The sequence below is a fragment of the Octopus sinensis genome, linkage group LG4 (genome assembly GCF_006345805.1).
Source record: "Octopus sinensis linkage group LG4, ASM634580v1, whole genome shotgun sequence".
Lineage (NCBI taxonomy): Eukaryota > Metazoa > Mollusca > Cephalopoda > Octopoda > Octopodidae > Octopus > Octopus sinensis.
In genome coordinates this window covers 110,155,615-110,179,560 of record NC_043000.1, presented here as the reverse complement: position 1 = coordinate 110,179,560, position 23,946 = coordinate 110,155,615, and the positions used below count along the sequence as shown (strand labels likewise).

General features: G+C 35.5%; 1 protein-coding gene across 7 annotated transcripts in view; it reads left to right on the top strand.

Annotated features, from left to right (window-relative positions):
* The first annotated feature begins 1,584 nt into the window (after positions 1-1,584).
* Positions 1,585-23,946, top strand: part of LOC115210291 (protein kinase C-binding protein 1) — a 111,717-nt gene continuing 89,355 nt past the window's right edge. For 3 of the 7 annotated variants that reach the window (XM_029778799.2, XM_029778801.2, XM_036502321.1), the window contains exons 1-2: positions 1,587-1,790; positions 5,527-5,573. In XM_029778799.2, the coding sequence (XP_029634659.1) occupies positions 1,744-1,790; positions 5,527-5,573 (94 nt within the window). In that variant the 5' untranslated portion in view covers positions 1,587-1,743. Of the gene's footprint in view, positions 1,791-5,526; positions 5,574-17,058; positions 17,164-23,946 lie in introns of those variants that run through there. The other 4 variants (XM_036502322.1, XM_029778798.2, XM_029778800.2 and 1 more) reach the window with 4 other exon arrangements.

The following is a 23,946-nucleotide window of genomic DNA, read 5'->3' as shown; positions in this document are numbered from 1 at the left end:
TTGGTCAGCCCAAGGCTATAGTAGAAGACACTTGCCCAAGGTGCCACGCAGTGGGACTGAACCCGGAACCATGTGGTTGGTAAACAAGCTACTTACCACACAGCCACTCATGTGTGTGTGTGTGTGTCTGTGTGTGTATGTATATGTATGTATGTATGTATGTATGTATGTATGTATGTATGTATTATAGCTGTAAAATCCATCACTGTACTCTATCAATCCTCTCTGATTTAGTCCCGCATCACTAAGATATTTATTTAGCTTGGTACCAACTGCCCACCCTAATTTAATTGCATAATAGAGATGTTAAAATCCATTTCTGTACTCAATTCTATCTCTAATTTAGTCTATAATATTTTGACTGACCTCTAAAAGCATTGTTCTACTATTATCATTTTTATATCACACACACACACACACACACACACACACACACACACACACACACACACACACACACACACACACACACACACACACACAGAGGTCACTGAACCTTTCATTTTTTGTTCTATCTGCTCTGATTTAGTCAAATAATACAAATTATTAAATGGTAGAAATATTGCCTGTGAAACTTCTTGTCCAGCTCTCCTCTTCTCTGCACTGACCTCAACCTTCTAGAAGGTTCTGAGAGAAAAACATTACACACACACACACCAAGAGACCAAACCATTGATCAGAACATTATGGTCTTCGAGGATCCTAAACTCTACACATTCAACCCTTTCACTCCATCGTCCTCTTCTACATTTGATTTGATCTTTCCAGAAGAATTCTCTGTCTGACTCTAACCCACCTCTTAACCAATCTTTCATAGTAAACAGCCCAGTGTCTATAAGTGAACAGGGATGGCTCTCTGGTGGATAACAAATACTGTTGTTTTGTGAGTGTGCACATGTGGGTATCTCTAAACTATTCATGTGTTTGTGTGTGTGAATGTGTGTTTGTATCTGTTCATGTATGAATATATGTCTGTGTCTGTTCCTCTGTGTGTGTATGTCTGCTTGGGTATTTGTTTCTTTGTATAGATGATACCAGCTCTTTCATCCCATTACAATCTACTTCTGTTATTGACTAATATTACAGAAAAATGCATATTGTTATGTTTATTGGTAGGACTGGCATATTTTGGTTGTTATCTTTCTGTCTATATAACCTTATGCAATATAATTTACATGTTAAAACTGTTATTTTGTCTACACATGTGTATTTATATATAGGTGTGTGTGTGTGTATATATATATATATATATATGTGTGTGTGTGTGTACATATATATATATATTTATATATATATATACACACACACACTTAAAAATAATATATAAAACCCCACTTCACTCCCATTCACAATTTTATCTTTTCTTTTCTGTTCTCCACCCCCCCCCTTCTATCTTTCTATCTCTTCTGATGAATTCACGTTTATAAAGCTCCCTACCCCCCTCCTACTTCCACTCCCATTACTATGAGATATGTCATCTCAGCCAATGGCCAACCAACTGCCATAGCAACTTGCAGTACTGATTGACAGGTCAGCAGTGAAGCTCCGCCCACCCACTACTACTGTTGTGTGTGAGTAATAGTTTTGCTGTGTGTCTGCCTGATACTAGCCTTGGCTTTAAAAACCATGTGAATGGAGGAAAAAAGAGAGAACTCATTTCTTCTCGCACCACAGTCTCTATATCTCTCTCTCTCTGCTCTGCCTGACATTCACAATTAGTGCTAGAGCTGCTTTACAGACTCCATGTCGGAAGTTCAAGCTAAAACTGTCCCTCCAGTTTTAACTACCAGGTAGAGTATAAAGTATAAATTTGGCTCCTAGCTGCCACCCTTAATGTCACACAATTAAATTCTCTTATTACGAGGATGAGTTTTCTTCGAGGTATGTTATTTTAATAGAGATGGAAAGAAGAAAACAAACACCCCCCTCCCCCTAAGAAAAAAAAACATCTCCATCGCTAAATTTTTCTTACTTTAGAAGTTCAAATAAATTGTTTTAGTTTTTCTTCTTTTAAGAGAAAAAAAATAATGGATATTTCTTGGTTTTCCTGTAAACCGTGGATTATTTATATAAGAGTTATATAAAGTTATTTATTTTGTATAATTGTGTAGCCTCAAATGAAACTAATTTCTCTCTCGGACTCTCAACCCATTAAAAAGTCCAGCTAAATAAACTCTCGCTCACTGCTTTCTCTCATTAACCCAATTTTTATTTATGTCCTTCTGTTTAACTTTATTGCACTGATATTTCTTGAATTTTCCATTTAAAAATGTTTTAATATTTCTAGTTTCACCAAACTTATCCTACAAGTTGAAGAGCTGCTTGTTCTAAAACCATCTTTACACATTTCTTTATGTCTTATTTCTAAATTACATTGAAATAAACAATATTGAAATTATTTTTTAAAATGACAAAAACAAAATATTCTGCAATTCCAATTATTCCTGCTAACCATATTTATTCCCTTGCAATCAATACTTGTTTATTTCCTGTCATCAAACTCAGCATTTAAAATTTTCCATATCCATTTCAGTTGTTTTAAATTTTGGAATTTTTTCCTCTTCTTTAAACAAAAACTGATTTTCTTTTTTTTTTCTTTTCTTTTGGTAAACACGTCTAGAACCTTCTCTTGCAATGTCAGCAATCTTAGTTATTATTCCCAATTTCAAACAGAACCAAGGTTGGCATGCAACATGGGTGCATGTGTTTTTAGCCCATGGTCTCATTTAAGTTGACATAAACCTTTTACTTCAAATTTTTGTGTACACACACACACATATATAGCTGTATGTAAAATCTACATATCTGTGGTTCTCATTTGATGTGCCATAGATTTTTTAAAATATAATTTAAAACCTCAGAAGACTCATTTTTTAAAAATATAATTTAAAACCTCAGAAGACTCATGCTTAATAATGGTTGAGTATCTTGAAACACATGTTTAATTCATAATTTTGCTTTACACAATAAATAATAAGGTAAGCAATAGTTTTTCCATAACTTTTATTATATTTTAAACTTAAAACAGGTTTTTTTTTTTGTTTTAAAAACAATGTTTCCATGTAAAGTGTGCCACTAGTTTTGTACATGATGTCCAGTGTGTGATACAAAGTCTCAAAGGCTGAGGACCTCTGGTGTTTGCATATATATATATATATACACACACACACACACATGCTGATGAACATTAGTTGTCTCAATATCATTTACCTGAGAGGATTTATCTGCAAAGGTCATGGGCACTGTCCTTCTCTTGAACTATATATATACAGACATATATAAAAGTTTCCCCGTGTTCTGATTCTGTTATTGTGTCCCCACTATAACTGGATTTTATTCCCCCTGAGGGACAACCACAGATTAAAGCTGCTTATTTGGTCATTTTCAGAGACTTAAGGAGCAAACATTATCTATAACCATCGGTAGTCTAATATTTATTTTATTATTCAAGCACAAAATATCTCCTATTAAATTCATCTTAATTGTGAGGGATGTCTTTAAAACAAAACGTCCCTCACAAGTAATTAATATTTACTAAACCATACAGGGTTACCCCAACCTCACTTCTACCCCCAGCTCACTGCTTTTACTCCATGCTGCATGCATTATCTGTCTGTCTTATTCACACTTTTCCCCCCTTAAATGTGTTTCAAGTGCTGTTTACATTACATACAGGTCTGTCTCAACTGCATTATAGGGCCCTGGACAAATCAGAGCACTGGGTCCTGTAGTATTTATTTATGGACAGCAAACCACAACATACATAGAATTGGGCCCCTACATTCATTTAAAGTGTTTTCACCTTCACTACTACCCAGGTTTCAATTCCAGACACCATCACACATCAAAACATACATCTGAAAGCCTCCATTTGGGATTCAGTAAAAAATGTCTGTCTTTTTAGCAAAGACAGCAGACCTCTATTTTTTTCTACACTACCCACTTCATACCCTAAACACTGGCTTTTTGTTGATGCTTCTACCCCCACCACTAATTAGGTCATTAATACGACTTTCTAATTAGTCATCATTTATTGTTGTTACGTCTCTCAATGGCTTCCTCTTGTCTTTTGCTTTATTTAAAGAAATAAAGAAATTGTTTGTTTACTTAGCATCTTGCAACACACACACGTGGTGTTTGCCCAAAGTAGGGGTGAGTGTGGGGGAGGGGTGAAGAAATTTGGGGATTTGTTTATGAATCTGTCATTTGTCATTTGTGTCAAGATCCTTTGTGCGTGTGTGATTAAACATAAACTTACAGCAGGTCAAACATGTACTCAGACCAAATCTATGTTGATGCTGGGAATCATCACTGTTGTCTTCAGCACTGTCATTGTCAGCATCTTCTACTACTACTATTACTACTACTACTGCTGCTACATGTTGTACTACTACTACTACAATTGCTACATGTTGTTTAGCCTGAAAATGAAAAAGGTTGAATGTTTAGGACGTGGGTTCAGTTTTTGCATAATTTAAACAAATACAAGCTAAGAGAAGCAACCCAGGGTGGCCAGTAGTATTTAAACAACACTGACAAATACGGGTATATCAAATACCATATAATATACATCATCATTTGACATCCGCCTTCCATGCTGGCATGGACTGGACATTTTGACAGGAGCTGCACCAGACTTCTGTGACTGTTTTGGCAGGATTTTTACAACTGGATGCCCTTCCTAAAACCAACCACTCAGCAGAGTGGACTCAGTGGTTCTTATGTGGCACCGGCATAGACGAGGCCAGTTTTGGCATGTTTTTTTTTACTGTTGGATGACCTTCTAAATGCCAACCACTTTACATTGTGGACTGGATGCTTTTTATGTAGCACCAGCACTGGTAGGGTTACCAAGTAACTTTCAAGACAAAGAATCTTTGAGAGAGGATGTGGTTAGGGTTAGAGGTGATCTTGTGTCAGATTATGAAAGGTTAGCGTGTATCAGAGAGACAGAAATAGGTGTCTTGTTGTGGAGGAGGTACATGGTTACCCAGTCAGAGAAAGAGAGAGAGAAGGAGTGATCAAGCTTGAGGCCAGTAATGGGTGTATTGCTATAGAGGAGGCACGGGGTTAACCAGTCCAAGGGATAGGGCAAGAGGGAGAGCTGGCAGAAACATTAGCACGCTGGGCAAAATGTGTAGCCGTATTTCGTCTGCCGTTACGTTCTGAGATCAAATTCCGCTGAGGTCGACTTTGCCTTTCATCCTTTCGGGGTCGATTAAATAAGCACCAGTTACGCACTGGGGTCGATATAATCAACTTAATCCCTTTGTCTGTCCTTGTTAGTCCTCTCTGTTTAGCCCCTTGTGGGTAGTACAAAAATAGGGCAATAGGGAGAGAGCAAGAGAAGGAAAGAGGGGGAGTTCAGGAGAGAGACGGTGGTGAAAGTGGCAGGGCATGCTCACAAGGAATGGAGATCAGTCTTGGTTTTCTGTCCAGTATCCATTGGCATTTATTTTTGAGTGTCCATGTCTTTAGTAATATTAACTCACAAACCAATCTCTCTTCTTGATTTCTCATTTTCAGTTCCACGCAGTTGTTACATTCTATAAAGGATCAAGTTTCATCAGAAGGTAAGTTTCAAACGAATATTTGAAAGGTAAACACAAACATTTCAAAATAGTAAATAATCACAGTCAGGTGTGTTTGGGGAAGAATTACTGGAATATCAATGTTCTGTGTTTTGTCTCAACACCATTTTCTTTGATCTCATTATAGCACCGACATTCTTCTATATACATCATAGAGTACATTGTATAGTGCCCACATTTTAGTACATACGTTATATGGGATCATCATCATCATCAGTAAGTGTCTGCTTTCCTTGCTGGCATGGGTTGGACAGTTTGACAGGGCTGTCAAACTGGAGAGCTGCACCAGGTTTTGGTGTCTGCTTTGGCTTGATTTCTACAGTTGGATACCTTTTCTAACATTGACCACTTTACAGAACATATCAGAACAATTCCCCCCTCCCCTGATAACAATTACTCCCTCTCCAATATATATATATATTTGTTTTTTGTTCCTTCTCGAGCCACACCTGGCTCATAAGGGCCGGTTTCCTTGGTGTATAGGTTCCCCACATGGACGGGACGCCGGTCCATCGCAGGTGAGCTGCAAGATGCAGGAGGAAAGAGTGAGAGAAAGTTGTGGCGAAAGAGTCAGCAGAAGTTCACCATTACTTTCTGCCGGAGCCGTGTGGAGCTTAGGTGTTTCACTCATAAACACACACATCGCCCGATCAGGGATTCGAACCCGTGATCCCTTGATTGCGAGTCTGCTACTCTAACCACTAGGCCATGTGCCTCCACCTCCAATATATTAAGAAGTTTTAAATCATCATCTGTTGTCCTCAGGGCTAATTGTCCTTGGTGGGGTAAATGCCCTAGACTCGTACAGTGTACTGGGTGGTTTTATTGTGGTGCCACCATCAGTGCTTTTTACATGGAACCAGCTCTGGTGTTCTTTATATGGCTCCATCACTGACAAGGTCACCAAGTGTCTTGCAAAACTAAAAAGGGCAAAACCCTCCGATCAACTGGGAGGGGGAGGAGTATTGAGTGGGGATGGTCATGTGCCAGCTGAGAGATTAAAATACGGAGACTGAGATAGGTGTCTTGCTGTGGATACCGGGAAAGAAGAGTGTGTTAGAGAGTAAGCTAAGACATACATTATATAGTACAGTGGTTCCCGACCTCCTTCAGACCCCTGGTGGGGATCTGTGAACTAAATTCAAAAGCCAACATTCAAGCGTGGTCGATGCCAGTCCCCACCACTGACTGGCTCCTGTGCCGGTGGCACATAAAAGGCACCATTCAAGCGAGTACAATGCCAGTCCCCTCATCAACTGGCTCCTGTACAGGTGGCACATAAAAGGCACCATTCGAGTGTGGTTGATGCCAGTCCCCCCACCAACTGGCTCCTGTGCTAATGGCACATAAAAAGCACCATTCAAGCGAGGTCAAAGCCAGTTGCCCCACCGACTGTCTCCCGTGCCGGTGGCACATAAAAAGTACCATTCAAGCATAGTCGATACCAGTGCCACCTGACTGGCTCCCGTGCCAGAGGTACGTGAAAATCAACCACTACACTCAGAGTGGTTGGCATTAGGAAGGGCATCCAGCTGTAGAAAATCTGCCAGATCAAGATTGGAGCCTGGTGCAGCCTACTGGTTTACCAGACCCCGGTTGAACCGTCCAACTCATGCTAGCATGGAAAATGGATGTTAAACGATGATAATGACATAAGTATAAGCATATTAAAAGAGGCCAGTGGGCAAACTCATTCAAATAAAAGGGTTGGGAACTACTGGCATAATACATACAGTATGTAATATGTACTATATATACTATATACATCTACTAACAACTAACCTACCTTCAAGGTATTTGTTCTTTCGTTACTCGTTTAATATTAATATCATCAGTGCAGGTGTGGTTGTGCAGTTGAGAAACTTGTTTCCCAACCATGTGGTCTTGGGTTCAGTCCCACGGTATGGTACCTCAGGCAAGTGTCTTCTAATACAGCCCCAGGCCAACCAAAGCCTTGTGATCAGATTTGGTTGAGGGAAACTGAAAGAAGCCTCTCGCGTATGTGTACATATATGTTTCTGTGTAATTTGTCCTGATGTCAGCAACTGGTTGTAAATGAACATCAGTCATAGAAAATATCTTTATTTAACATGTTTAATTCAATTGTAATCGTGGCTGTGTGGTTAAAATGCTTGTTTCTGTGACCACATGGTTTCAGGTTCAGACTTACATCACAGTGCATTGGACAAGTGTCGTTTATAGCCCTGGGCCAACTAAGGCCTTGTGAGTGGATTTGGTAAATGGAAACTGAAAGAAGCCTGTTATGTGTTTTGACATTACATGATACTTGTAAATGAACAGTTCCATCAGACAAGCGATGTTGTTTCCATGAAAAGATATTGGTAAGAATTACCTTACTGGGAAATAGGCAAAGGTTGGCAATGGAGGGACATCCAACTGTAGAAAATCTACCTCATTAAACTCCATCTAACCCTTGCAAGAATGGAAAAGTGGTTCTTAAATGATGATGGCATTTGAGCTGGTGTCTTCTACTTCAGCCCTGGATCAATGAAAACCTTCTGAGTGACTTTCATAGATGAAAACTGACAAAAAACATGGCATACGTATAGTGTTTGGTTTGTTCCTATTTTGGTTTAGTATTTTTTGTATGAGTTATGTTAAAATCCTTAGTGGGCTGCAGGCATGGCTGTGTGGTAAGAAGCTTGCTTCCCAACAACATGGTTCCAGATTCAGTCCCACTGCGTGGCACCTTGAGCAAGCGTCAGGCCAACCAAAGTATAGTGAGTGGATTTGGTAGATGGAAACTGGAAGAAGCCCATCGTGTGTGTGTGTATGTATATATATATATATATATATATATATATTGGAGGCAAAGTGGCCAAGTTCCTTTCGAGTGTTGGGCCTCACAGAGGCACTGACCAAGACCTTTGGCATTATGCTGTGCTTGAGAAGAAGACCCGTCAAGCTGAGCAAAATCGCAGTCGTGGCAGATACTGGTGGCACATAAAAGCATATAGCAACATATGCACAGTACACATTTAGTTTATTGATATTTTTGTAACAGTCCTACACACACACACTCTTCTATATTATGGCCATACAATGTATTTCAGTAGCCATTGCGTGGTTTTTGTTTTGAAAATTAAGGTTTGGTATGGGTAATAACACAGATACTTGTATAAACTTGTAGAACCCACAATAGAAAGGAATGATAGGTCTAACGTTCTGCTTGGGTTAACACAAAAGAGTTGTGGACACTGATTAACAAACCTTGATCATTATCCTCATCATTCAAGATCTGTTTTCCATGCTGGTATGGGTTGGATGTTTTGACAGGATCCAACAGGTCAGAGGCCTATGTCAGGCTCTGATGTCTGTTTTGACATGGTTTCTACAGCTGGATGCCCTTCCTCATGCCAACCATTATACATTGTGTACTGGAGTGCATTTTTCATGTCACCAGCAGCAGTGAAGTTGCCAAGTAGCTTGCAAGATGAAACCCCTTGATTGGGTAGTATCGAGGGAGGTGGCTTTATGTCAGGTGTTGAAGGGCAAGAATATGATAGACGGGTAGGAACAGGTGTTTTGCAGTTGAGGAAATGCATGACTATGCCAGGTAGAAAAGGAGAGAAGACTATAGTGGTGATGAGGTACCAGGACATACCCTCAACATACAAGAGGTTGAATGTGAGGTGGGGTGGGACAGGTGAGTATAGGTAGGGGATATAAGGATATAAGTGATGCACAAACGACAAACTGGGAAGGATGACATGGCAAGGATTATCAAAAGTGGTTGCATCCAACAGACTAAGATCACTTTAGTAGAATGCTACCAGTGCTTATAGGTAGTTCTTTAATCCACGTTAATCTACCAAAGTAAAATAATCATGATCAGTTATTTCATAGTAACAGTAATTATTTACAATTTTGGTATCATTGACCGGAAAATGCAGGGAATCAAAGAAGTCTGATAAAAAGCAAGGAAGTTTCTCAACACACAAATGGGTCATACAATCTTATATGTAGATTGGTTGTGTAAGCCAGAGATTCCCAAACAGCCAACATAGGGTAACACCATTTACTGGAAACATGGAAGTTTCTCACCATAAAAAGGATATACAATCTTCTGGCTAATGTAGAACAGTTGTATATCCAGAGACAATGAGATACATTGAACTTCAGTCTGCTGTGATGCTGCTATTTTCGGATGCTATCTGTGCATCTGTGTGGACAACGATAAATACTTTGTGGTATTTACAATCCTTTATGAAGTACCAATAATATAATATGTGTTGATTTAGCTGACTACAACCTTTGCCTTATAAATCTGTGTTCTTGTGTTAATCTGAAAGGAAAGACATTATTGTTTCCATTTCATTGTATTTAACTTTGTCTCAACAGAAACTTGAGTTTTTGTTTACAAGAGAATTCTCTCAAATGCCAACAGTTTTCCAAGAACATATTCTGCAACTGTTTGGCATATGGATGGCTTGGAAGTTGTTTGAGGTATCTGTTGAATTTCAGTGATTACTGAGGCCTTTTGTATCCGATCTTAATCGCTAACTCATCAGAATTTTTATTACAAGTTTCTCTTGACATCAATAATTGAAGTAGATTTTCACCTTTTCATATATTAATCATTACACCAGGTCAGCTAACCAGGATGTTATTTATTTGATTGTGTCACTAATGCTTCTGTGTGAAACATGCTCAAACCAGTTAAACCCAGTTACTTTGTATTCAAGTTTCTTGCAAACTGACTAGGAGAAGAAACTTCCCACAATATTGTGCCAGTCCGATATTCTTTCAATGCCATTACAGGGCAACAACACCAGTTTTCTTTTACATATGTTTTTCTCTAAAGATGTGGACTGTTTCCAATAGAGTGAGCTTCAAGACTCTGTAAGATGCCAGTGTTGCTAAGGACACAATCGGTGAATTTTTTTCCCATTATTCCCATCTTCATAAATCCTAGAGCTTTGATAATCCCTGGTATTATTTCTGTTTTCATCCCTCACATCCAGGATCTTTCTACTTGCTCAGCAGTTCTGTGACTTTCACGACTGTCCTTTCTTTCTTGACAGTATTGCTTTGTCGGTAAGTGCGTACCTCTTACCTTCCTGCCTTTGATGACAATATCAGGCTTGTTGATTTACCTCTCTATTACGATGGATGGACCTATCCCCGCAGTAGGGGACATTGTTATTGTCAGTGAAGTGCTTCATTTCATGGTCATTCGATTTTCCAGTTGACTTCACCTTGTAACACCTGTATTTTTTCTAGTACAGGTATGTTGCTGTTTTGTTTCATTTGTTGATGTAAATGGTGTTCACCAGTTCCAGACTTTCTTTTATCTTTGTACTTGTTTCAGTCACTGGACTGTGGCCATGCTGGGGCACTGCCTTCAAGGATCCAGTTGAACAAATTGACCCCATGACTTATTATTTTTTAAATCTGGCTCTTATTCTATCATTCTCTTTTGCTGAACTGATAAGTTAAAACGTCATGAACAAACCAGTTGTCAAGCGGTGCAGGGTGGGGGAGAAACACAAATACATATATATGCCACAGGTTTCTCTCAGTTTCCATCTATTAAGTTCACTCATAAAGCAATAATTGGCCCAAGGCTATAGTAAAAGGCATCTGCCCAAGATACTCCACGGCAGGATTGAACCTGAAATCACATGGTTGCAAAGCAAGCATGTTAACCACACAGCCACACCTGCATCACATTCTGAGACAGTATAATTGTTAATTTCTTTGTTCTTTCTACAAGTCCTTCTTTGGGATCCTGTTAGAATTTTCATTTCTTAACCATTTTTCACACATTCTATAATACTTACTTGCTCTCATCCTTCCAAAAAAAAAATACCTAGTAACAGCATTTAAGAGATGCTGCACCATCATTTAGTCTACTTCAATTTGCTTAGATGTTTTAAAAAAAATGGTATTTTGCCACCCCACCCCCTCCAGTCTTGTTAGAATTTTCATTTTTTGGCCTTTTTCATGCAGGCTTCTATGATGTAATATTTCTTGAGAATATTTTCTCAGGCACCAAAACCTGTTGAGGTGGATTTCCATTATGGAATACGTAATTTTCAAAGATTTTCTTTTTCCTATTTGAAAATTTCATTTTTTTTTTTCATTTTTCAAACTGGTTAATCTAATAATAATTCTGCTTGTCACTCTGTTACTTAGCCCATCTGTAACGCTTTCACATGGTTAGTTGAAGGGAAAGGCAAAATGTGAAAGAAAAGGGAGAGAGAAAAGGAAGGTAAGGCGAAGAGGGAGAGTGTTGTGTGTTAAGTGTAGAAAATTGTGCATAAAGTGTAGATATATATAAAGTGCATTAAGTAAGCATCATATTCCAATTCCATTCGCTTTTCAATGCTTAGCAGATGAGTGACCATTTTTTGATACAGACACAACACAGGTTACGCTTTCAGGTTTTTGGGATAAAGTTTTCAGAAATAACCCGATAGGTTTACCATTCTGTGAAATATTCACAGGTCCCGCTAGAAAATGTAATATTTTTGCTAAAATACTCACTATTAACATAAATATAGAGTTATTATTATTATTCATCTATCTTTACATTCTAAGTTCAAATTCCAAGGTCAACTTTGCCTTTCATCTTTTCAAAATCGATAAAATAAGGACCAGTTGAACACTGGGGTCGATATAATCGACTCATCCCCTCCCCCTAAATTGCTGCCCTTGTGGAAAAATTTGAAACCATTATTATTACTATTATTATTATTAAGGCAGCAAGCTGGCAGCATTGTCATTGCATTGAACCAAATGCTTACCAGCATTTCTTCTGATTTGATACATTCTGAGGCCAACTTATGCCTTTCATTCTTTTGAGGTTGATAAAATGATGACCAAGGTCAATGTATTTGACTTACTCCATCTCTCAAAATTGCTGGCCTTGTGCCAAAATTTGAAGCCTTTATTATTATTGTTATTTTAAAATTTTTATTATTATTAAGATGGCAAGGTGGCAGAATCGTTAGCATGCTGGACAAAATGCATCGCAGCATTTTGTCTGTCCTTATGTTCTGAGTTCCAATTCCACTGAGGTTGACTTTGTCTTTCATCCTTTTATTGTATTAGTGTTTGTGTTGTGTGTTGTAATGCATTGAGTAATTGGCTTGCTGGTGGTAGTTTATTTCATTGGATATTTGCTGTATAGAGTGTGTCTTGTGTTTGTGGATTGTTTTGTTTAGGTTGTATTATTGAATTAATAGTGTATTGTGTAGGATGTGGGCTGTCCCTAGCAGGGCTATTTTTTGGATAGTGTGCTATGTTGAGGATCCAGGTATAGCTTCTACCTTTTTGTTTATATGTTATTTATCTTGCCCAATGCTCCATTTATTACCAGTATTGTTTTCACCTTCATGCCCCACGTCATAAATACTTCAATTTCGAGGTCTTTTACTTTGAAAATTTCTCCATTTCTTTCTGAACAATATTTTGGTCTGAAAGCACTGCAATATCTATCAGTAAGCAGGCATTTTTTTCTCTAATCCTTGATTATTATGTCTTCATTTCTTGCTGAGTTTTTTCCTGATACATAGGGCAAAGAAACCCACTTATTATTATTATTGCCTTTGCACAGCTTCTAACGCTGGAGATGTATTACGGTGTCAGCTGTTCACTACCAGTGAACTAAGATAACACCTCTTATTTTTTGAGCACCTTCTGGAGTATTTGAGCAGTTCCAAGCAGTGCTGTTTTCTGCAAGTGCTCCACCCTTGTTGCAGCCTCTATTTATTCCACATACTTCTTGAAGTTTTTGCTCACTGTTCCCAGGGCTCCGACAATTATTGGTACTACTGCTACCTTTTTCATCGACCACAACTGCTTAACTTCTCAAGCTAACCTGTCATATCTATCGACTTTTCTTTCCTCCTTATCACATACCTTGTCAGCTGGTCATGCTATGTCTATGATCCAGCATAGTTTTCTTTCTCAATTAAGACTATGTCCGGCTTCCTATTCTATTATTATTATTATTATTATTATTATTATGCTAGAGCATGCAAATTTTGTTAGCAAGTATTTTATCTTGATACTTGGCGACAACAAGTCCCCTCAAATTTGAAGAATCTTTCTTGCAGAATATAGAATGGTACTTTCCTGCAGACTGTGAGTCTCAGTTCCAGTCGCTCTCAGTCTTTTAGGCAGCATTTTTTATGTGGTACCAAGTGCACCAATTACTACAGCTCGCTGATATGATCCTGGTATTTCTCAATTCTCTTCAATTTCTTTGGTATCGACTCTGCTGTCATAGGGAATTGTAAAATCTTACACCTTCTGTTTATTTTGTCCTCTGTGGTCATATCTGGTCTTCCTGCCTCAATAGTATGGTCAGTTTTTATTGTTGTTGTTGTAGTGAGCTGACAGAAATGTCACTGCAGCCAACAGAATTCTTCGTAACATTTCCTTTGCCCCTTTTGCATTTCTGAGTTCAAATTCAGCCAAGAACAACTTTGCCTTTCATCCTTTTGAGGTTAAAATAAAGTACCAGTCATGTACTGGGGTCAGTGTAATCGCTCAACTGCATTTTGCCAAAGTTTGAAACCATTGTTGCTATTGACTTGACTCAGGTTCTGTCTTATTCCTGGCAGAATATATGTGGGTAGCGGGTTACTACCTGGGTAACCTCAGGTATCCACAAGCTTTCAATAGTCTTTCAAGTGCTTAAAATCCTTCTGATAATCTTTCCTGTTCCTCAGAAACAAATTTTCTGTAGAATCTCTACAAGACATTCTATTCCAATCTCCTTCAACTATTTCTCTATAGCTTTGCTTACAGTTCCCAATGCACCAATTATTATAAGCACAACTTTACACTTTTCAAACTTAAAATTCTTGCAATTTTACGTTTTAAGAAATTGTATTTAAAAAATTTTTTTTGTTTGTTTTACATCCTCTTTCTTAACAATTCTGGAATCAAACAGACATGATGGATCAATTAGTAAGGAACTTCGCATTTCCTTGTCTATTATTTTCCAGATTTTTGTCTGTTTGAATAGGAAAGTCTCACTGAATCCTACAATTCTCCGACTCCAGCATTCTTTTGACCCAATGTTCATACTGTGTGTCTCCAGCTTCAAACCCCTATTTCTGGTAAAGCTTCCAGTGTAAAACAACTTGGTCATGTCTCCATTCCTTATATTCTTCCCGTGCCAGCTGGGGACATTCTGCAACAATGTGTGCCACTGTCTCATTCCAAGTTTCACAGATTCTACATTTTTCTGACACTTTCTCTCTATATATATTTTTTACAACTTGTTTGTTTTTATCACTTGATTCTGGGCTACTACAATTAGGCTTCCTGCTTCGTTTTTTTTTAACTAAGCCCAGAATTTTGCTCCACATGCATCCTCTAAAATGCTCTCTGTGAATTTCATTCTTGTTTTTGTCTCCTATTCCACACTTGATTGCTTGTTCCTTATTCACCGTCTTTAGTAGTCTCTCTCTCTCTCTGTTCTGTAAATATTCTTGTAGGTTTTTTTCTTTTTTCCATTCATACACACTCTTCCACAGCAATTAAACCTCTTCTACCCTGGTCTCTCTCCATGTACAGCCGGTTGATATCAGCTTTCTGGTGGTGGCCTTCACACTTTGTCAACAGCTTTCTAGTTTTCCTGTCAAGTTTCATCATCATCATCATTATTATTATTATCATTCAATAGCCTTGTATTTATTACATTCTTTGACTGCACTACAAGTGTGACTTTGTGTGCCTAGGCCATGTGCTGTGGCTTGTTTTGGTTATTTTATTATGTTTACAGTATTGAAAGTACTCAGCAAATTTCTCTGTTATATTCATAAATCATGGGGTTTTGATTATGCATTTTTCTGTGTGTTTTCAGACCACACCTAAAGCCCCTGTTGTTATTATTATAGGGCTTGTTTCTGTCTTCAGGTTCTTCATTCAGGTTATTTCTGTTCCTACATCTTTGATATTTCAATAGTTTCTCCATTTCTTTTATTAATGATATTATTATCTGATATCATTATGATAATGATGATTATATCCTGCAAGATGAAAGAGTGTGAGGTGAAGTAAAGCAAGTTAGGAAGGACCATGTAGTCTCTCTCTCTCTCTGTTTTAAATTCATTTAATTTTGGGTGAGAATTATATAAGAAGGATGAGTCGCCTGTCTGTGGAGCTCTCAGTTCCCCTCTCATCATTGATTGGTTATTTGTGCTTTTCATGTAAAATAGAAATATTTTGATCCAAGCTGTTTAACCCTTTCGTTAGCAACCCAGCTGAAACCGGCTCTGGCTCTGTTGTACAAATGTCTTGTTTTCATAAGTTTTGAATTAAAATCTTCCACCAAACCTTAGTCACAATTTATGTTCCTAACACTAGCTGAATGATAACATAAGTTAGTTTACTAAATTCTTTGTTCTATTTAAAGTAATTGAAAGAAACACAGAGCTTCTCAAAATAAATACAGTAACGAAAGGGTTAAGCAAAAATAAAGGTTTAATAGAGAAGTTTGAATATTCTCTGATGTGAAATAGAACTTGAAGCCATTGTGGTTAATGTTGAATTGATGTTGAGACTAGAAATGTGACTTGTTTCTGTATTTTTTATTTCTTCCTATGAAGGGTGAGTAGAATGTCGAGTTTGAAGCTATCTATCAGGTAGATATAGACAAACAAATTAGTCTCCTGCCATCCTGTCGGTGTGAGGTGTCCTTAAAATTACAAAAATAAGAAAAAGCACGAGAGAGAGAGAGAGAGACTGGTTATGGATGTGAAAGAGTAATTGTATGCTCATAACAAGCGTACATTGTAGGATAGATGTCAACATAACACTGTAAACGGGCTAAAATGTCTGCTGTTTTGTTGAAACAGATTTTTCCCACTTTGATATGCTGGAAACATTTAAAATATATTATAAAACCTAAGGAAAGGATTCCTTTCCTTTTTCTAATGTTATTAATTCTTTACTTGGCATAGTAATGTTAGCTAGTTTTTTATTTTTAAATTTCTGAGGTTCATGAATGTATTTGAACTTATTTAGTGAACAGAAAATATTTCACAGCAATAGTTAAAGTTAGTAGTATTAGTATATATAAAAGAAAAAAATTAAATTCCAGATGTTTAACTTTTGTTTAGCCTCGCCATTTCTGATACATGTTTTTCCTCCAACATTTTAACATTGAGTTTATTGTTTAATAAAGATTTGTTTTGTTGTAATGGAATTGTAGTCAGCCAAATGAAATTATTTGACTAACACTAAAAAACATTATATTTTAGTATTCCATTATTTTTGATGTATTTAATTTCTCAAGAACTTGAATAAGTTATATGATGCTATCTTAACAGATACCAACACACACACACACTTGCACACACATACACATTTACAAAAAATAAATAAAATAAATAGCAGCACAATAGAGCAGTTGGCTTTAGTGAGCTTAGTTCTGATTGGTTAACTAGGTTTGCATCAACCAATGACTACGTACCTGCCTGCTGAACTCCTTTCTTGTAGGTCATTCCCTGTGAGAACTAGCTAATGTTCTGCCATGTTGAATCTTTGAGTAGGTAGTAGCAGGAAAGACCAACACTTACAGCTATTTAAGGTTGTATGAAAAAATATACTTTTATGTTTTCTGTCGCATGCATTTTGTCCTGCTGAAAACGACCATTCTAAAGGGTTTGCATTTAATTTTAAACACAAACAAAAATGATGTTTTCTACACAATTTTTGTAGCTCATCATAAACACATTCCACCTTTCAGTGATAGTAGTAGTAGTAATAATAATAATAGTAATAATAATAATAATAAACAATAGTAATAATGATAATGTGAAATACACATGCAGTAGGAACATCATCTCAATATCACCAGCTGCATGAGAGGAATTAATTTTACTTTTATGATAGTTATTGTTTTAAGCATCTTTCCTAATTTCAAAGTTATCTTACTAATCCATAATTTATGATAAGCTTCTTCACTGGAATTTTCCAAGTTAAACAAATCAAGTGGTTCTTACTTAAAAATAGGTAAAAACCAAATAAGTAGTAGAATTATTATATTAAAGTTTTAATCTTTAGAATCACCTGAGATTATCATGCAGTTTATTTATTCTTCTGACCTTTAATCAAAATAGTTTGTAAGGGATTTCTCAAATATCTAATTTAAGAAGAAAAAAAAAAATTTCTGTCAAACCCACCAAATTTTTTGTCATCTACTTTTCAATTAATTTTCTTTTTACAGAAGAAATTGCATTTTGAAATTTTTCATGTAAATGCATTGACAAAAAAATTGTTTTTTGTTTCCTTTTTAAGGGATTGCTTTTATATTTTAGCCAGGCTGGGTTTCTCACTAGTTGCTCTTATTCAATATCTTGTTCATTGCAGTCTAGTTGCCACAGAAGAGAAAACAAGTTCAATACCAGTGGACAGCTGCAAATTCACAGTAACTGACTATTGTTTGGTAGTTTAGAATCTGTGGGGATGTCCTACTGAGTTGGGATAATAGCTCAAGCTTTATTCAATTCTTTAATCTGCACTTGGGACTCATTAGCAGTCCTTTGTCTCAGCAACAATTTCATTCATGAGAACAGAAAGAAATTTATTTAAAAAAGTTCAGCCAGAAAGATTTTTTTCTGAATCTTCTGCAAGTTTTCTCTTTTTTTTTTTTTTTTTTTTTTTTGTTTTTAGAAATATATCTTATTACTTTCTTATTTGAGACAAAATTTGCTTGAAAAGTTCCATGGAAAGTCATGTCCAGAAGAAGCTTCAAACCTTTTAGAATCTTCTGTGTCAATTGAAGATATTCACAATTGAAGATATTCACATAAAAATATTCTTTGTGATAGCTTCTGGATATTGTTAAGTTATTTTAACTCTTTTTCAAGAGTCTGTTGCTGATCCTTTCTATTTAGAGAGAAGAGCAAAGGTCAGTTTTCTATTTTGGAAATGGAAAAACAAAACCTGAATAAATATAAGATAAAAAAAAAAGGCAGTTACATGATAGAAGAAATTTTAGAATTTTTCCATTCCATTATAAGTGTAGATAAATATAATTAATTCATTGTAGAAAACAGACTATTTATAGAAAGTGAAGTGATCTTATTCCCTAAAAATATATTCAGCCAGCCATCTGTCTGCCTGTCTGTTGTGTGTGCGTGAGTGTTTTTTTTAATATTCAGTTGTTAAAATATGACTCGTGTCATCTGATTTTTCATCAAATTTTACTCTTCATGCATCTGTCAGAAGTTTATAAAAATCTGTCTTTATATTTGTTCAATACAGGCTTAAATTTTTCAAACCAATAATAATGATATGGTAGTAACAACAACAACAACATGATAAACATAATGAGGATTTAGCTAATTAGTTACTAAACAAAAAACATAAACATACAAATATATTTTAATCAGTCTCAACATTGATTTATGCTGAAATATTTTCCTGTTTACATGAATGTGTGTTTTGTCATAAAGGTAAGGTTATGCAACAGTACTTCGACCGTGCTACAGCTGAGCTGGCTTTAGCTGCATCACAAGTTTATTGTTAGAACAAATGTCAGACTCTGAAATGATACCTGATGGCATGAAGAAAGGGTTTGGCACTGCAGAAGGGTATTTCTATGTATTTTTTAAAACTTTCATGTCTAAATTATATTTTCTACATTTGTGGCCATCCCTCCTGTTCATCTGTTCATGTGGATGTTATCCATTCTAACAGTTTATCATCTGTAATGGATCGACTCTAAGCTGTACTTCATTGTCTAACAAACACATGCAATGAGGAGGTATGTGCACCCGTACGTAGTATTCACACACACATTTTAATATTTACATATCTAAGTACCTTTTAAAAACAACTGGAAGAATGTGAACATGTGTGTGTGAGTATGTATTTATGTAAATATGTCCAAATTTACACATAATCTTAACACGTGTTAAGATCTTATACAGAAAAACCCATCCCCATCCTGTCTCTTCTCTCTATGATACTTTCCCCCCTTAAATTAAAAGTTTCTAAACCCTAAACACTATAAATACTTGCTTTTTATCAAGTGGGAAATGCGTGTTGGAGTGAGCTGTAGGCTGCAATATTGCTGACTTGTATAATAGCCAAGTATAAACTATGGCTGCTGCTGCTGCTGTTGGTGGTGGTGTTGTTGTTGTTGTTAACTATAGCAATGTCTCATTATCATATTTGTGCATTGAGTAGCAGATCAGATCTTGTCTTTTCCCAAGACTTTCTCTTGCCATTCGGATCATCGTCAAGTTAAGCATGATTTTAAGCATAAAGCCAGCTGTGATCAACTTCACATTTTCTTCTCATCACGAGTTGAAAAATATGTATCAACAATACCCTGGGACCAACTGTTTCAGTTGCTTTATATATGTATATATATATTTATACACACACATACACACACACACACACATACATATATGTACATATAGACATACATATCTATACATGCATTTATAAATATATATATATACATGCATACATATATATAGACATATATATATATATGTACATATAGACATATCTATACATGCATGTAAATATACACACACATAATATATATGTACATATAGACATATATAGCTATATATGCATACATGTCTATATGTGTATACACACACATATATACACATATAGACATATATATATATATATATATATGTACATATACACATATATCTATACATGCATATGTAAATATATATACACACACACATATATATCATCATCATCGTTTAACGTCCGCTTTCCATGCTGGCATGGGTTGGACGGTATGACTGAGTACTGGCAGGCCGGGAGGCTGCACCAGGCTCTAATCTGATCTGGCAGAGTTTCCACAGCTGGATGCATATAATATATATATATATATATATATATATATATATATATATATATATATACACATATGTATATAGACATACAAGTATGTGTGTGTGTTACCTTTACAAATTTTGTTTTTTGTGCTGAAGAAATAATTGTTGTTCTAGTTACCACCGCTGCAATGACTTCTGTTTGGCGTTCTCTTCATGGTGGACAGACTGGAGCAAAGGAAAACAAAAAAAAACAAAAAAACTTTGTGCCATAACATGCTGAGAATGTATTAAAGGAAAATTTTACTTTGTGCTTTAATTTCATTCCATTTTCAAAAGAAAAATTCCACTGAATATTTTACTTGATGGGAGCAAATGTAAATTTTTTTCTCCCCTTCCTATAGTTTATTTCATCATCATCATCATTTGATCATATCTCTTTGCTTTCATAACACACAGTCACATCTATAGGATCATTTCCATCCAGATATGGTGTTCAGTATGTGGGTATGTGTGTGTGTACACATTTTGTCTTTAACATTCTTTTAAGTTCAAAGCAGCTTACAACAGATTGCCTACAATTTCATTTTGAACAAAAATACCTAGAGAGAACCTCTGATTTCCCTCTCTCTTTCATAGGCATGTGTGTGTATATATGTGTGTATATAAATATATATATATATATGTGTATGTGTGTATATATATATATATATATATCATCATTTAGCGTCCGCTTTCCATGCTAGCATGGGTTGCACATATATATATATATATATATATAATATATATATATATATATATATATATATATATATATATATATATATATATATATATATATATATATATATTCCTATATATATATATAAATGAATATATTTGAATGTATGTATGTCTGTGTATTATATATATATACATACACATGGGTAATTCGCAATTTTACGACTGATATTTCTGCCTTTAGGTTATGTATGTATATATATGCATGTAGGTAGGCATGTATGTATGTGTGTTTATTTTTATTTATATATATATAAATCTATGAATGTATGTGTTTGTATGTATATATATATATATATGAATGCTTGTGTGTATGTATGTGTGTGCAGGTATATATAGATACATACGTACATAGATTTATATATGTATCGATAGATAGATGCTATGTGTGTGAATAACATCACAGTGGTTCTACCTAAAACACGTTAATATAATTGGTTTGGTGAGCTCTTTATAAACCACTAACCTACCGATTCCATTCATATCTTTCCATTATTTGTGGATTGTGAAAGTTAAACCTCCTCACTCCAGGCTATATGGTACCATAATACCTAAAGCATTTCTGTAGACCCTCTATCATATTGTGTCTTCAACAACTGTACCCTTACATGCGTTAACCAATATGGAACCAAAATCTTCGTTAGAACTGTTACATTAAACAGTTGTTATGAAACTCTGCTACTATCAGCTGCCGACTCAAAGAAGTTAACATTTTGGCAAGCAGGGTTTACACTTTACAAAAATTTTCTTACATTTAGTATTGTATTCAGTAGAATACAATGTTGTTCACAGTAATTCAACGGTTGTAGAGTTTAGAGAGAGAAGATTTAACCATTAATCAAAAAGTTAACTTTGTTAACCATTAATCAGTTAATTCATTAAAAATGTAACTGAAGTTATTGATGAGATGTTAACATTAATTTCTATTATAGCAAAAAACGAAAAATCAGTTTTTGCTCTAAAAACACCTTTAAAAAGTGTCAAAACTATAAAATCCGTTAATTTAATTGAATTGAAGTTAGTGGAAGTTAATTAGTCCGATAATGATTTCCAAAGTTAACTTGAAAGTTAAATCTTTAACGAAAATGTTAACTTCATTAATTAACAGTGCCCAGGTTTGGATTTAACATACTAGCAAGAAGGCTTTACAATAGTTTTGTGTATGTGTGTGTGTGTTTGTATATATATATATATATATATTATATATATATATATATATATATAAAAAGTCATCATTTGATGTCCCTTTACTATGCTGGCATAGGACAGTTGAACACATATATACAAACATATTACACACACACACACACATATATATATATATATATATACACACACTCACACACATATATATATATATATAAAATTATTAAAATTCCCCACAAAGGAACATATTTTGATTTGAAAACCCCACTAGAATGGGAGAAAGCGCTAATGATCTAAGTGATATGATATATATATAAAAAATGTAATATATAAAGAAATATCTGTAAATATAAACCATCCGATCTTCTGATTACCTCATTTCTTCTAATATATATATATATATATATATATATATATATATATATACATATACACACACACACACACATATAGCTTAGCTACTATCATATATATATATAGGGCGGTGAGCTGGCAGAAACGTTAGCACGCCAGGTGAAATGCTTAGCGGTATTTCATCTGCCACTACGTTCTGAGTTCAAATTCCGCCGAGGTTGGCTTTGCCATTCATCCTTTCGAGGTCGATTAAATAAGTACTAGTTACGCACAGGGGTCGATGTAATCGACTTAATCTGTTTGTTTGTCCTCTCTGCGTTTAGCCTCTTGTGGGTAGTAAAGAAATATATATATATGATAGTAGCCATGATAGATCGCTAGCCACTAAACCTTTTTTCTATTTTCTCCCCCTGTTTATTTCTGTGTCCCTTTCTGTAGAAGAGCGTAGGCTCAAAACGTTAAAGACTTTGTCACTTCCTGAGTGTTAAACTAATATATCTGTTTGTTGTTTACACACCTGTCTTCATCTTTTGTTTTGTTTTTTTGTAAATTCCAACTATATATATATATATATATATATATATATATATATATATGATAGTTGCTCCAACACAGTTGTGTTGCCTGCTGCTACATAAATATGAAAATGGGAAATATTAACAAGAAGGGTTTTACAAATTAAAATTGCCTGATGTAAGTTGTTGGTCATAATTTGTGTCATTATTATGGTTTTATACATTGACATGAAGGGTTTGCACTCTGGAATAATTGTATTTTGGAGTAAGAGTAATAACCATGGTGCAAAATGACCTGCAGCTCTGTGGCTACAGAAAGGTTGCCCTGGTGTTATCCTCTCATAAACATTGATCTCTATTGATCCTTTATTGCACATCGTATCAATAATTACATAATTCCGACACTTTGTTTCGTTAATAGTTTTATGTATTCTTATCTTCATCTTGGATAAATGTTTTTTTTTCTTTTTTATGGCAATCTGGTTTTTTAAAATATTCTTTTAGTACAACTTTAATTTTCGTGAACACTTGTCATTTATTTTTTGTTGTAATTGTTTTTGGAATTGGTGTAAGCATCAAGATTTCCCATTTCTTCTATTGCTAAATATCTAAGGATCATCATCATCATCATTTAACATTCTTTTTTTCAATGTCATCATGGGTTGGATGGTTTGACAGGAACTGGCAGGCCAGAGGGTTGCACCAAATTCCAATGTCTGCTTTGGAATGACACTAGCAGTCAAAGCAATTATATCTGCTTGGCTT